The following is a 15,049-nucleotide window of genomic DNA, read 5'->3' as shown; positions in this document are numbered from 1 at the left end:
GATTCCTACTACTTGTTCTATAAGGAGGACTGTACAGTGTGTACTGGGTCTGGTTTCTTTCACTCAGTTGGCTTTTAAGGTAAACCTACTTGCTTCAATTAGTAGTGCCCTCTGCAGTAAATCTAGCCCCTGTAGGGGAGGAACTGGTACCACCTATTGAAATGTTGACCCTGTGATGGCTACTGGATTCTAGGTTAGGACTCAGTACATTGAAAACATTTCACTGTCTTCAGGTTTCCCCTGTTGCTGACGTCAGCTTTCAGTCTATTATTTCTTTAAAAGTAACTTTTTCTTGGCTGCTTTTGAGATGTTTATCTTTGTCTTGTTTTTTGTAGCTTCACCATGATATATATGTAAGTATAACTTTCTTTATCCTAATTTCCATTTGTTGGGCTTCTTAAATCCGTGCTTTGGAGTCTGATTATTTGGCACTGATAAAACGTCTTATTCAAATAGCTTCTGCCCCATTTTCTCTTTCTTTGGGACTCCAAATGAATATGTATATGTGCATGTATATTTTAGATCTTCTCGTATCTTTTGTTTTACTTTCTCTTGTGTCTTCATGCCACATTCTAGAAAGTTTCTTCAGTCTCTTCTAGGTCACTAATTTTCTGTTCAGCTGTGTCTAATATGCTGTTAAACCCTTCCAATGAGGTTTTTCATCTTTGGTCGTTGTAATTTTAACCTCTAGAATCACTTGTTTCCTTTCAAATCTGTCATTTTAATAATTTCCAGTTTTCTGTCAATTTTCAGGTTGGTTTTATCTCCTTGAACAGAAAAGCAATTATCTTACAATCTCCCCTTCGTAGCTGGAGTCCAGTTGGTCTTTCTGTTGTCTCTGCTGGTTTTAGCTCATACTGTTTGTTCATGTGGCTGGATTTTCTGTGTGCTGGACACCATTTGGAAAATAATGCTTTGAAAAATCCAAAGTCTAAGGTAACCCCTTCTGGAGCATTTGTTTGCTTCTGCTCGGGGACTTTGCATCACCAGCAATACAGGGTGACAATGTTGTTGGATGAAGTTAATCCGTCTTCAGAACTTGAGACTTCCTGGGCATGTGTGGTGTGAAGCCAGGCTGCAGGCCGTGCAGGGACTGGTTTTCTGCTCATTCATTCTTCTTCCTAGGAGTTCTGGGCTAACGCGGGAGGTCTTAGGTTTAAATCTGTGAGACCCTAGAGGCTACTTGTTATTGAGCTGCAGTTTTATCACCTTGCATTGAGGTATCTTCTCGTCTTACATATGCAGAAACTGATGCCCAGACAGGGGAGATAATTCTTGCTACATCCTACAGTTGGTGAGTGGCACCTAGAGAATAGCATCGAGGCTTCTCAAGGCTGCTCTTATCTGAGCTTTCAATTTTGCAACTTGTATTTAGAGATCTCAATTTCCAAATACTTGCTTCCTATGCACATAAAGAAGACTCTACAATCCTTATCATACTTACCATACCGAGAATGAGGAGTCTGAATTAGGTTAGAGTACTGAGACACCAGGGAAGGCTGGCACATGGCAAGGGGAAGGAAGGCCAGAGGCTTGTGCCTCTCCTACTGGTTACCTATATGCCAGGCACTGTGCTAAGGATATAATGACGAAGGCTGACCTGGGCAGATACCGAACAAGTAACAAGATTAAGTGTCACTAAGGAGAAGTGTAGGTTGCCATGGGAACATCACAAGTGAACTGAACATGGTTTGAAGAGGTTGGGCAGAGTGCCCAGTACTTGGAAGTGGTGGTGCCATAAAACTGTAAAAGAAGGAACAAGGTTTACATACGTGGAGGGCTGTGACTTAGAAGAAGAACTTAGAATATGGCATTTGGTGGAAGACGTATAAATCTAGATTTTTAGAAAGAAAAGTCTCAATGTCTGGGGATATGAGGATTGTCTTATAAAGAATTAGAGGTAGTTGTTGCCCTCAGGTTTTCTTACTTTGTAGCTTCTTGCTATGTGATTTTTGGGTTTTTTTTTTAGGCTTTAAACAGGTGTTTCTTAAGTCTTATCTGGCATTTTGACTTCTTTTCAGATAGAAGGTTGGTCTTAATAGTCAGAAGTCCTCAAAGTATAGTCCTAAGAGTTTATCAGAACTGAAAATTCTCAGGCCCTATCCCAGACATACTGAATCAAAGTCTGCTGAAGAGGCCCAGCGATCTTGCTGAACAAGCCCTCTCAGTGATTCTGGTGACAGTAAAGTTCAAGAACCATGTGTCTAGCCCCCAGTCGCTAGGATGGAAGTCTAAGGCAGCCATCACAGTGAGCAGGCTGACAGCGTTTACAGGAAGCGATGCAAGGAAGGAGGATGGAAGGACTGAGCTTTGAATATCTGGTATGGCCAACTCAGGAAAAAGAGGCAAAAAGAAGGGCCGGTGTTCTAGAACAGGGGTTGGCAAACTGTTTCTGTAAAGGGCTGGATAGTCAATATTTTAGGCCTTGTAGGCCATAGGGTCTCTGTCATGACTATTCAACTCTGCCATTGGAGTACAAAAGCAGCCATAGATAATACACAAACAAACATGTGACCCTGTTCCAATAAAACTTTATTTACAAAAAGAGGTGACAGGCTGGATTTGGCCCTCGGGCAGTAGTTTACTAATCCCTGTTCTAGCACAATGATTTACTCAGGTTTTTTCTTTTCTTTTTAAAGCAGCAGAATCCCCTTTCTTTCTTAGACTCCTATAAAGTAGGCATTGCTCTGGTTGAAGCACAGGATGGAGAACCCAGAGGCTACCTGTTCAGTGTCCCCTTTTCTCAGAGTGGGCAATAAGGCTCTTCCTCAGAACACATTTCAATGCCTACCCTAGAAGTAGGATAAGGCCTGTTGGGCTCCCCTGGTCTGGCAGTCCTCATGCTCTATTTGTCAGCAGTTGAGTCGGAGTGACATGAACTACACTGAGGACGCCCTGCTGCAATATCCTGACTGGAGAGGGCAGCCATTGTAAGTAATTTCCAGATCTATGGTCTCCTGGTCCACAGGCACCTGTCCTCATCCAGGGAGGGACACCAAGCACCAGATTCATGGTTGGCTATCTCCCTATTTCTTTGGCTAACAACTTCTAGAAGATGCCTAGAGCAAAAAGTGGTCAGGGGGCAGCCTGGTGTAGTAGAGATGGCACTGCCCTGTTACTCAAAAGGCCTGAATTCTTGTCCAAACTCTCCCACATCTTGCCTGTGTCATCCGGGGAGTTGATAGCCTCAGTCAGTAGCCCTGTAAAATGAGGCTGGACACTTTGCCCTTTGGAAAAGACAGACATCTAGACCCTAAATGAGAAAGGGCCCCTGGGCCTGGGAACCACAAGGTATCTCTGGTCTGTCTACAGCCTGCGGGAAGAAGTGGCCCAGTTCCTGACCTACTACTGCAAGTCACCTGCCCGCCTTGATCCAGAAAACGTGAGTCAGTTTCCCAGCCTTGCTGCCTCCGTGGGAGAGGGCTGTAATGTTGGGGACTCTGCATTTTCTAGACGGTGCAGGGAGAACCAGCAGAGACCCCCAGGGCCAGGGCAGAGTGAAGGGGGAAAGATGGGAGCCTCCCTGGGCATGGACCTCAGCCTCCAGGGCGTGGCCTGGAGCTGACAAGACTTGCTGAACAACTAGTGTTCCACCTGCTGGCAAGCCTGGCTTGATTTGTGCCCTGGATTCCAAGCCATTCACAATATTCTTCCCTTTCTCCTTCTCTAGTGTACCCCCAAAGAGGAAACTTGAGTTTCATTCCCCAAATAATATTTATAAGAATGGATACCTGATACAGAGCCTAAGCCCAAAAGCATTGATCCCCAAGGGAGAGGGATTGGCAAACTAACCTTCTCTGCCTATAGTGTTGCTGCTGGTCTGGGGGGCCTGGCAGGTTCTAACTGAGAGACTCTGGACTGACGGCGTTGTCTCCCTGTGCTTCCAGAGGCCCTTCTGTCCCCCACCCCTTCTATGGTGGCTTCGTCTTGAGCTCCCGCCTGTATTCGAAAGTTGAGCTGATTCCTGTTCACCTGGACAGTGAGGTCAGAACAGGCCCCCTTCCCCTGCTCAGCCCACCTTGGCAATGGAATGTTCTAGGGGCATCTGGAAGGTGTAGGGGGCTTTGCTTTTCTCCCGTATAAGTGATGGTGGGGGAAGGATGGAGAAATCAGGTCAAAGAGGGCACATGGGACTGGCGCCCTGGGTATGAAGGTAAAGGATTGCTCAGGGTTTATAGGAATGGGAAGTCAAGACTTAGAAGCTTTCAGTTCAGCAGTTCTCAGGCAGTGTTTGTCTTCTAGATCACTGATGGGAACACTCATCCATTCCAGCTCACTGTGGACAAGCTGGAGCAAGCCCTGCTTGAGGCTAGGCTGAAGGTAAGGAGGGAAGCACGTCTTCAGGATGGATGCTGCTGTCCCTGAAAAAGAGTACTGAGACTCTGGTGCAACTTGCTCACCAAGACAGTGTGGGCTCCTTCTTCAGAAGAGACAGTGAATGAGCCCAGGGGGATGTCCCCCCAGGAGACCTGAGCCCTGTCAAGGGTAGCCCCCCAGAGCTCCTTCCTGCTCCCCCTCTGTGGGCAGTGTGGTCATTGCTGCTTTGAGACCCTACCTTGGCCTTGATTAGGTATTCTCTATTGGGTGTCCTGACCTGATCTTTGGCTGAACTTGAAGTAGATATAAAGGACATGGGTTCACTCAACTATGTTTGGTTCTTTTTAGGGGAAAAAGGTCAGAGGCCTCGTGCTAACCAACCCTCAGAATCCTCTAGGAGACGTCTACTCCCGGCGCTCACTGAAGAAATACCTGAAATTTGCCAAGAGGTATGAGTTCCACCCCTTGAGACTAGACGAAGTCCCTAAAAAGGGTTCTGATCACTCGTGGTCAAGCAGTCAGAACCAGAAATAATATTCCCTAAATGTTCTTACTGCACAGTATACATTGCGAAGTTATGTACAACTAACTGAAATTGAAATGAAGGAAAGTGCACCCACGTGCTTACCACTTCAACCAAACCCTTTTCCATTTCCTTCCTAGCCTTTGCCTGTGTACAGACACCTACATAACAATCATAGTTTCATTGCCTTTCCACTTCTTGTGGCATAAGCACTTTCTCCCAGCAGCCATTTTCCAAATTGCTTGACCTGAGGTGCCAAGGAAGACACTCTCAGACCTTGTGGGGTGAAGACGTGTCCCTGTAGAACTTTCATGTCCCCTTCGTAAGAAAGTGTTAACATCAGTTATCTCTGGGGTCTTGAAATAGCCCTGTTAGGGTAGATAATCTTCCATTTTCTAGAAGAAACACACTTGTTCAAACTTCATAACTCATCCAGACCAACAAATGGCAGAGCATGGGGATAAGAAGAAGAATGCTGGAATTCGACAGAACGAGGTTCACATCCCACCTGCTAATTGAGGGGATTGACTTTATATCTCAGACTTAATTTCTTCATCTATGAAATGGAGATAACAGTACTGCTCCAGAGGGCTGTTGGGAGAATAAATGACATGACGTGATAAGCACTTAGCCCCCTTGATGCCACTCTTCAATTCAGACCCTGGGTGGGAGCTCCTGATTGTAATAGATGAAAACTCTCTGGACACCCAGCCCCTTCCCATTGGTCTCTGCTTGATGGTTGAGGGTTAGGTAAGATGTTCTCATGAGTGTCTTTTGGGTCCTATTCCTTCCTCATACCCCCACGCCAGGTCTAAAGGTCTCTTCTGGTGTACCACCCACTTCTACCTTATCATGCCTCTTGGAAGGGTTGGATGGGCTGCTGAGGCAGTAGGAGTCTCTGATCTCTATATCCAGAGAGGACCCTAAAGAAAGTGAGTTAAGGTTAGAGAGAACCTAGAACCTTCCACCCAACCTGCAGGTACAACCTACATGTGATTATAGATGAGATTTACATGCTGTCTGTGTTTGATGAATCCATCACCTTCCACAGGGTTCTGAGCATGGAAAGGTGAGTCTCAGCTGGAGTCGAGAATGAGAACCATGAGGTTCCTGCTTTTGCAAGGTGAGCTCATGTGCCATAAACTCAATTGGCTACGTGCTAGGAACTCAGCTAAGTGCCACTGGGAATATGAATATCAGCAAAGCATCACCTTTCCTCCCAAGTGTCTTCTCTGAATGCCATTTGTACATGAAATACCTTGAGGGCAAGGGAGAAGGTGCACTGTCAGAAGTCGAGATAAAGCCCTCCTGAAGGTCAGAGTGGAAACATCTTTCCCTGCACAGGGAAAGAACAGAAATAGGGTGGAAATTTCTTAAGGATATTTGGCGGTAGGATAGGATCCCAGCAGCCAAAGCAAGGGAAAGACTTCCCTGGCAGAAGGAACAGCTTCACCAAAGGCGAGGTGGTAAGAAATAGGTAAGCACATTTTAGAAATGGGTGGCCCACATGTGTGAAGAGCCAGCTGCCAAGAAGGTGGCTTTGGACCAGCTGTAAGAAGGCCACAAGCCAGGCTGAGGATCTGGGACTTCGTTCAGTGGGCACTTGGGAGCTGTCCTGTCTAGGTCCCCAAGAATGCCTTTTGTTAACTTCCTGCCTTAATTGGGGCAACTGTTTCTTGGACTGTGGGCCCTGTAGGCCCTTTGTCTAGGAAGGACCTCAAGTCCACATTCCTCTTTTGCCCTCGTAGACCCCAAGTCTTCATTCTTCAAATGTTTCTCCTTAATCTTGATTGTACTGTCTCCTCCCCAGTTTGCCTGACCCCAACAGGACCCATGTGATCTGGGGCACCCGTAAGGTGAGCCCCAGCTGCCTGTCCTTGGGTAGGGAAGGAAGGGGAGCCAGGACAGAAGGCAGACACCAGGTATGCCCTCCCCACTTCTCTTCCTCTAGGATTTCGGCATCTCTGGCTTCCGCTTGGGCGCTGTGTACACCCACAACTAGGAGATGGCCTCTGCCATGAGCTGTTTTGGCTACCTCCATGGCATCTCTGGGATCACCCAGCACAAGCTCTGTCGGCTGCTCCAGGACAGAGGTACTGAGCCCCATCCCAGGCTGGCATCTTGACCAGATCTCATGGCCATGGGGAATTCCTGGATCTTCTTATGCCTGTGACATACCGTCAACACACTGAGACCCTGTTCACTGTCTCAGGTTTAACGGTGGCAGAACAGGAAGTTCGCAGGAGGGCAGGATGCAATCAGATGGTGTGGAAGGGTGTAGATAGACAAGGAGGTGCTTGTCTAAAACAGAAGATGGGCTTTAATTTCTGGCTGTCTGGTAGCTTACAAGTGTCCTGCCTAGAAAGGGGATAGTCAATTGTACTCTAAGACTTGAAGGTGGGAACTTCAGAAGTCAATCCTTATGTGAAGGTCAGTTTTCCCTCCCCAATGCCCTGTTTGCGTCAGGCAAAGATGACAAAGAAATACGCTGATTCCTCCAATATGACTTAACTTCATCTTCCAAGGTGGCCAAAGGAGAGCTGCCATTTGGGCTAGTTGGTGTGGCTACATCTGTGGCACCTGGATTCACTTTCCTCCATGGATCTCCAGTGAACGCCGGCTTCAGAGGGCACTTCTCCCTTTAGTGCCATGTCCTGAACTTAGATAAGGCCCCCTTTATTTAGTTTCCTGTAAAAGAGGAGAATCCAGGCTAGAGGATTTAAATTAAAAACTGGGATATAATGAAACAAACTAATACAATCAGATAATCTGGTTTAGAAAACAATTTGCTTTCAGCTTTGGGTGGGGAAAGGAGTGGATAGGAGAAATCCGACTGGATGCTTCCCTACATGGTGCCAGGCCCTTTGCTTTTGGCAGAAACCAGATTCCCAGCCCCTTGAACACTGGTTCTCAACCTTAGGTGCACATGGGAATTACCTGGGGAGTTTAAATATCAATGCATGGGCTCCATCCCCAAAGATTCTGATTTAGATGATCTGGGGATATAACCTGGTCATCAGGACTTTTAAAAGCTCCCCAGGTGGTGCTAACATCTAGGTTCTTCAAAGTCCACCACGTGAGGCTCTAAGGCAGGAGGTAAGGGAAGATGTGTGTACCTGCTACTTGCCCAGTTGACAACAGCAGCATCAACCCCATGCAGGGGATACCCCAACTCCTTGCCTCAGGAGTATAAACTCAAACAGAACATTCCTATTGGACTGCTGAGAAGCTCAGTGTCTTCCCCAGAGTCATAGGTAAGAGGTGGGTGTGTGGGTTATGGATGCCATCAGTTCAAATATAATACAGAGTCAGTCTTGGATAGACATAGCTAGCACGAAGCCCAGGTAGGGAGCATTTGGTAAGGAACCCTCTGGTGGATCTCTGCCATGAGATCTGTGACAGTTCTCTTCCCCCACCCCTCCAGAATGGAGTGACAAAGTATACCTGCCCACTAATCGCTCCCGGCTGCAGGCAGCTCACAGGTACATCACTAACAAGTTGAAGGCATTGAAGATTCCCTTTCTCAATCGTGGCTCCGGCCTCTATGTCTGGATCAACTTGAAAAAGGTGAGTGAAGACAGGTATTCTTGGGCAGACCTACCAGATGGGTCTTGGACTCAGCTCCGTCGCTCTGCCCTCCATAGTACTTGGACCCGTGTACATTTGAGGAAGAGCTGCTCCATCGCCGTTTCCTGGACAACAAGCTGATATTGTCCCGTGGCAAGACCTACCTCTGTAAGGAGCCTGGCTGGTTCTGTCTCGTCTTTGCAGATAAGCCCCTCCGGCTAAAACTCGGTGAGTGGTGCTGAGCTCCCAAGCCTGGCATCCTCCAAAGATGCCACATCAACTCCTCTATAACCCAATACTCGAGTCTTCCCCCTTTTGGCCTTAGCAGCCTGTAGCTCCAGACTTTCTATACTATTTTTTTCCACTTTCATATCTTTAAGCTCCTTTGTAAACAGGAACTGATAGGCACTTGAGGTATATTACATGTTTTGAGTATCTGTTCTGTGCCTATTGAGCAGGGCCTTGGGACGATAAGCTAATAAGAAGTGGTACTCTGCCCTTGTGGGGCCTGCAGTCTACTAGGTGAGACAGACAGATGACCATGGAAGTCCCTCTATGTTATACAGTGGAGTTTAGATTCTCCTCTGAAGGTTATAGAAACAGGACATTCATTTCAACAACTATCTATTGCATCTCACTGCACGCTGGATGCTGTTCTACTTGCTGGGAATATAGCAGTGAATGAGAGAACATTTATGTTACAGAAATATCTTTTGGGCTAACTTGGAGAATAGACTGAGCGAAGGGTCACTAGAGGCAGATAGAAACCTTGAGCCAAGGCCATAAGCCATATTACAGGATTTGATTTGTCTTGAAGGTGTCTGGCAGGCAGGTGCTGTGACGTTGAAGCTCAAAGAGCCATCGGGGACGTGGCAGGTAGATTTGGACATCTGTCCTAAGGAAGGGAGGGCTGAAGTGCAGCATCTCTGAACCAGAGGCTCTATGGTGGTCTACCATGACTGAGTGTATCTGGGGCCCACCTGCAGACCTAGTAAATATTTCTCTCTCTGTCCCCATTTGACCCTGCCAGCCATGCGTGGGTTCTGTCAGGTGCTTGTAGAATAAAAGCAGGATTTGATAGTGAAGCAACTGGAGGATACACTGAGGGAGTAAGCGGCCTGTCTCCCAACCAGGGGCTCCAGCCAGTCACACGCTCAGGGCGTCCCACATGCTCCGCCCCTGGTCCAGAAGGCTGGGGTATTGACCTGGTGCCCTGACTGAACAGACAGTGGGCTTCTGCAGGCATGGGCTCATCTGACCTAGTCATCAACCTCCTTAAGCTGAGCACCTGTCATTTTTAGAAGCTTTGCATCTTTTTTTAGTCTTTGGTAGCCGTTGTGTGTGTACAAAATGTGTTTATGGGGGTTGGGGTAGGAAAGCCTAGAGAGGAGTAAAGGCAGCTTTCTGGGTCCCTATTCTGATGGGTTTATTTTTGTATTCCGTATCTAATAAATTCCATATTCTCTTAAATTCCAGGTCTGTTTTATTTCTTGTTCACATTCTTCCTGTCATCTTTGGGAGCTAGATGATTTTTTTCTTTTTCTTTTTTTTTTGTGAGGAAGATCAGCCCTGAGCTAACATCCGTGCTAATCCTCCTCTTTTTGCTGAGGAAGACCAGCTCTGAGCTAACATCTATTGCCAATCCTCCTCTTTTTTTTTTCTCCCCAAAGCCCCAGTAGATAGTTGTATGTCATAGTTGCACATCCTTCTAGTTGCTGTATGTGGGACACGGCCTCAGCATGGCCGGACAAGCGGTGCGTTGGTGGGCGCCCAGGATCTGAACCTGGGCCGCCAGCAGTGGAGCGCGCACATTTAATCGCTAAGCTACGGGGCCGGCCCCTTCTTTTTAAATTCTAAGGTGGGTTATATGTGCAGAATGCTGTCTGGGGGCAGGTCAGCAAGGAAGGAAAAAGGTGATCCCTAATTGATGGGGACTTTCCAGGTGTTGGATGCAGTGTCCCTTAGGATCCTTCCATGATCACACCCACCTTACACATGAGTGGCTGAGTGGCAGGGTGGCGGTTATAATTCCAAACGTTCCTGCTTCCAAATACAAGTTCTTTCCATTCTTGCCTTTTCAAAAGGCTTTTGAAATGAATCTCTGGTGACAAGCCTGGGTCTTCCATTTTCAGCTCTAGTGTTGTCAGCTGTTCAAATCATACCACCTGTGCGCTTCTCCGCAAAGCCCTTGCACGTCTGAGCTTTAGCCTGAGGGCTGATGCTGTGAATGGGCAGAGCAGAGACTATCGCCATTTTCTAGAAGATGCAAGAGCTTTTAGCACCAGCTGATGGCTTTGGCCATTCACTCGGGTTTGTGACCATCCTCTCTCTCTTGGGTCCAGGTTTGGTGGTTCTTATTCTTCAATGACAATTTTTCCTTTTTTTTTTTCAAATCAACAAAAAGCAGCACACCAACAAATCCAGATCCTTCAAGTTGGCTTTTTCTTTTTTTTTTTTTTTTGTGAGGAAGATTAGCCCTGAGCTAACATCTGCCAATCCTCCCCTTTTTTTGCTGAGGAAGACCGGACCTGGGCTAACATCCATGCCCCTCCTCCTATACTTTATATGGGACGCCGCCACAGCATGGCCTAACAAGCGATGCGTCAGTGCGCGCCCAGGATCCGAACCGGCGAACCCTGGGCCGCCACAGCAGAGTGCGCGCACCCAACCGCTGGCGCCACCGGGCAGGCCCTCAAGGTTTTTTCTTTTACACTAGACAAAGTTCTTTAGAAACTGACTTGGCTAATAGACATAGGAAGGGAATTCACCCGATGAATGAGGGAGCACTTAGGACCAGAAGAGAAGGTGGAGATGGGAACCAGAGGCTCTTGAGATCTCTGTAATGGGAGCTCTAGTCTCATAAGGCCACTGTCCTGAGATGGAGAGGATGGTGCCTTCCATGGAAGAGAGAGGCTGTTTCTGTCTTCTATTCTGTTCAAGATTCAAACGGTTATGTGAGAAAAATTTAATATTTTCCTATCCTCGAGCGTGGAATCTCCCTGCATTTATTTATATCTTTAATTTCTCTCAGCAAGGTCTTTGTAGCTTTCAGTGTACAGATCTTACACATATTTGGTTAAATTTATCACTACATTATGCTTTTCATATTACTTTAAATGTATGGTTAATTTCATTTTCTAATTGTTTCTTGCCAGTATATTGAAACAACTGATTTTTCTATGTTGTATCTATCAAGGACTTTGAAGGCTCTGAGATTTTACCCTACTTGCAAACCAACAGGTTTCATGGATCCCGGCAGAAGGCATGAGAATCCTGGGTCAGAGACAAAGGACAGCTTACTACTCACAGCAGTAGCAGTAATCAGAGTATCAGCTTTCGGTTCCCCAAGCCCTGATTCCTACAGGGCAAGCTGAGGCGCACTAGCGGATGCCTCCACATGCAGTGCGTGTGTTGCAAAGGAGGAAACCCAAGTTTAGGGAACCCGATTCTTTTATAATGAGCAGTAAGCCTGCCTGAACTTTGGCCCTGAGGGAGACATTATCTTATTATACTGAGTAGTAAACCAACCTATCATCTGCTCTGGAGGGAGACACTGTTGCTATCATGCAAGGCTGTTTGATATATATACACATATATCCTTGAAGATAGCCTAGAACATAGGCAGTCAGTGTCCCTGCTTGCAAGAGAGGCAGAAACATGAGAGACTGAGGAAGACTCATCTCCTGACAGTGTCTTGTGACCTTGCTAAATTCACTTTTATTAGCCCTAGTAGTTTGGGGAGGACTTTTTAAAAACTTTTCAATGTATACAATCATATTGCCTGTGAATAAAGATGATTTTCCTTCTTTGTTTTCAATATTTATGTCTCATTTTTCTGTTCAAATGGCATTGCCTAGAACCTCCAGCACAACGTTGAATAAAAGTGGTAAGAGAGGGGGCTGGCCCGGTGGTGCATGCGGTTGGGCGCGCGCGCACGCTCCGTTGTGGCGGCCCGGGGTTCGCCGGTTCAGATCCCGGGCGCCACTGACGCACCGCTTGTCGAGCCATGCTGTGGCGGCGTCCCATGTAAAGTGGAGGAAGATGGGCATGGATGTTAGCCCAGGGCCAGTCTTCCTCAGCAAAAAGAGGAGGATTGGCAGATGTTAGCTCAGGGCCGATCTTCCTTACCAAAAAAAAAGTGGTAAGAGGGGACATTCTTGCCTTGTTTTCAATCTTAGCAGGATTGAGTTCAGTCTCTTATTCTTAAGCATAACGTTTCTGCAAGTATTTTTCATACTGCCCTTACCAGATAGAAGAGTTTCCTTCAATTCTTAGTTTGCTGAGAGTTTTACCATGAATGGGGGTTTAATTTTTGTCAGATGTTTTTATCTGTACCTCTAGAGATGATATAATTCTCTTTCAATTATTGTGGTAAATTACATTGATTAAAAAAAATTAAACCAACATCATATGCCTGCAATAAGCCCCACATAGTCATTGATGCATCATCCTTTTATATATTGTTGAATTTGGGGAATTTTACATCTATTTTCATGAGGGATATTGTGCTATAATATTCTTTTTTGTAATGCATTGTTGTTTTCGGTATCAGGGTAATACCTCATACATGTTTTGGAAGTGTTCCTCAATTTTCTGAAAGTTTGTGTCAAATCAATTTTTTAAAAACTTTAAATGTTTGGTAAAATTCACCTGTAAGGCCATCTGTACCAGGAGTTTTCTTTGTGGGAAGGTTTTTACCCATGAATTCAATTTCTGTAACAGATATAGGGCTATTCACATTTTCTATTTCTTGTGTCAGTTTTGGCAATTTATGTCTTTCAAGAAAATCTGTCCATTTTATCTAAGTTTAATTATTGACATAAAATTGTTTATAATATTCCCATATTATCCCTTTAATATCTATAGGATCTGTAGTGTTATCTCCTCTTTCTTTATATTGAAATGAGTTTTTTTGATCAGTTAATTTAAATGTTTATCAATTATATTGAGCTTTTCAAAGAACCAAATTTGGTTTCATTGATTTTTCTCTATTGTTTCTCTTCTGTTTCATTTCCATTCTTACCTTTATTTTCTTTGTGTTTAATTTGCTCTTTTGCTAGCTTTTTAATGTGGAAGCTTAACTCAATGGTTTTAAGCTTTTTTCCCCCAAATATAAGCATTTAAAGCTATTGATTTCTCTCCAAGCATTGCTTTAGCTATACATAATTTTGATATGTTGGTTTTTTTAAACATTCAATGTTCTAATTTCCCTGTGATTTCTTTTTTGTCTATGATTTATTTAGCATATGTTACTTAGCTTCCAAATATTTGGGGATTGTTCAGCTATCTTTGTTAATGGTATCTACTTTAGTTCCATTGTGACTAGAGAACGTAAACTACAATTTCAATCCTTTGAAATTTACTGAGACATGTTGATGGCCAAGTATAGTCTGTCCTGGTCAATGTTTCACATGCACTTGAAAAGAAGTGTATTCTGTGGTTTTTGGATGTGGTGTTCTATAAATGTTAATTAGATTAAATTGTTTTATGATGTTTAAATCTTCTGATTCTTACTGTTATTTGATCCATTCTATCTATTACTAGAAGAAGGATGCTAAATTTTCCAACTATAATTGTTGATTTGTCTATTTCTCCCTTTTGTCCTGTCAGTATCTGCTTCCTGTATTTTGAAGCTTTGTTATTAGGAGTATAAACATTTAAAATTGTTTGTCATCCTGATAAATTGATCGGTTTATCATTATGAAATGTTTTGAATTTTTGGTAATTATTTTGAAGTCTATTATGTCAGATTACAAATATTTTAGCTTTCTTATGATTTTTTGTGTTAAAATACACATAACATAAAATTTACCATCTTAACCATTTTTAAGTGTACAGTTCAGTGGGATTAAATATATTCACATTGTTGTGCAACCATCACCACCATGCATCCCCATAGCTCTTTTCATCTTGTAAAACTGAAAATCTGTACCTATTAATAACTCTCCCTTCTCTCCTTCCCCGCTTCCGCCAACCCCTGTCAACCACCATTCTACCTTCTGTCTTTATGATTTTGCCTACTCTTAGTACCTCATATGTGGAGTCTTACAGTATTTGTCTTTCTGTGACTGGCTTATTTCACTTAGCATAAGGTCCTCAAGATTCATCCATGTTGTAGCATAAGTCAGAATTTCCTTCCTTTTAAAGACTAATATTTCGGGCCAGCCTGGTGGCTTAGCGGTTAAGTGCACGCGCTCCGCTGCTGGCGGCCCAGGTTCGGATCCCGGGCGCGCACCGATGCACCGCTTCTCCGGCCATGCTGAGGCTGCGTCCCACATACAGCAACTAGAAAGATGAGCAACTATGACATACAACTATCTGCTGGGGCTTTGGGGGAACAAAAATAAATAAATAAAAATTATTAAAAAAAATAAATAAAGACTAATATTTCGTTGTATGTATATACAACATTTTGCTTATCCATTCATCCGTCAACGGACATTTGGGTTGCTTCCATGTTTTAGCTATTGTGAATAATGCTGCCATGAACATGGGTGTACAAATATGTCTTCAGGACCCTGCTTTCAATTCTTTTGGGACTATATCCAGAAGTGAAATTGCTGGTTCATATGGTAATTCTATTTTTTAATTTTTTGAAGACTCTCCATATTGTTTTCCACAGAGGCTGTACCATTTTACATT

The 15,049-nt window shown here is 44.6% G+C and overlaps 1 protein-coding gene across 1 annotated transcript in view; it reads left to right on the top strand.

Moving 5' to 3' along the window:
- The first annotated feature begins 2,279 nt into the window (after positions 1-2,279).
- The window catches only part of LOC106802906 (putative inactive 1-aminocyclopropane-1-carboxylate synthase-like protein 2), a 15,141-nt gene continuing 2,371 nt past the window's right edge, over positions 2,280-15,049 (top strand). The window contains 13 exon segments of the mRNA XM_087423200.1: positions 2,280-2,321; positions 2,836-2,930; positions 3,313-3,412; positions 3,562-3,587; positions 3,888-3,984; positions 4,243-4,320; positions 4,666-4,766; positions 5,820-5,909; positions 6,651-6,696; positions 6,792-6,933; positions 8,265-8,407; positions 8,485-8,635; positions 9,438-9,516. Of these exon segments, the coding sequence (XP_087279326.1) occupies positions 2,280-2,321; positions 2,836-2,930; positions 3,313-3,412; positions 3,562-3,587; positions 3,888-3,984; positions 4,243-4,320; positions 4,666-4,766; positions 5,820-5,909; positions 6,651-6,696; positions 6,792-6,933; positions 8,265-8,407; positions 8,485-8,635; positions 9,438-9,516 (1,190 nt within the window).

Source organism: Ceratotherium simum, chromosome 34 (assembly GCF_057802395.1).
Source record: "Ceratotherium simum simum isolate JZ-2026a chromosome 34, ASM5780239v1, whole genome shotgun sequence".
Taxonomy (NCBI): Eukaryota; Metazoa; Chordata; class Mammalia; order Perissodactyla; family Rhinocerotidae; genus Ceratotherium; species Ceratotherium simum.
This window is presented reverse-complemented; position numbering and strand designations above follow the sequence as displayed.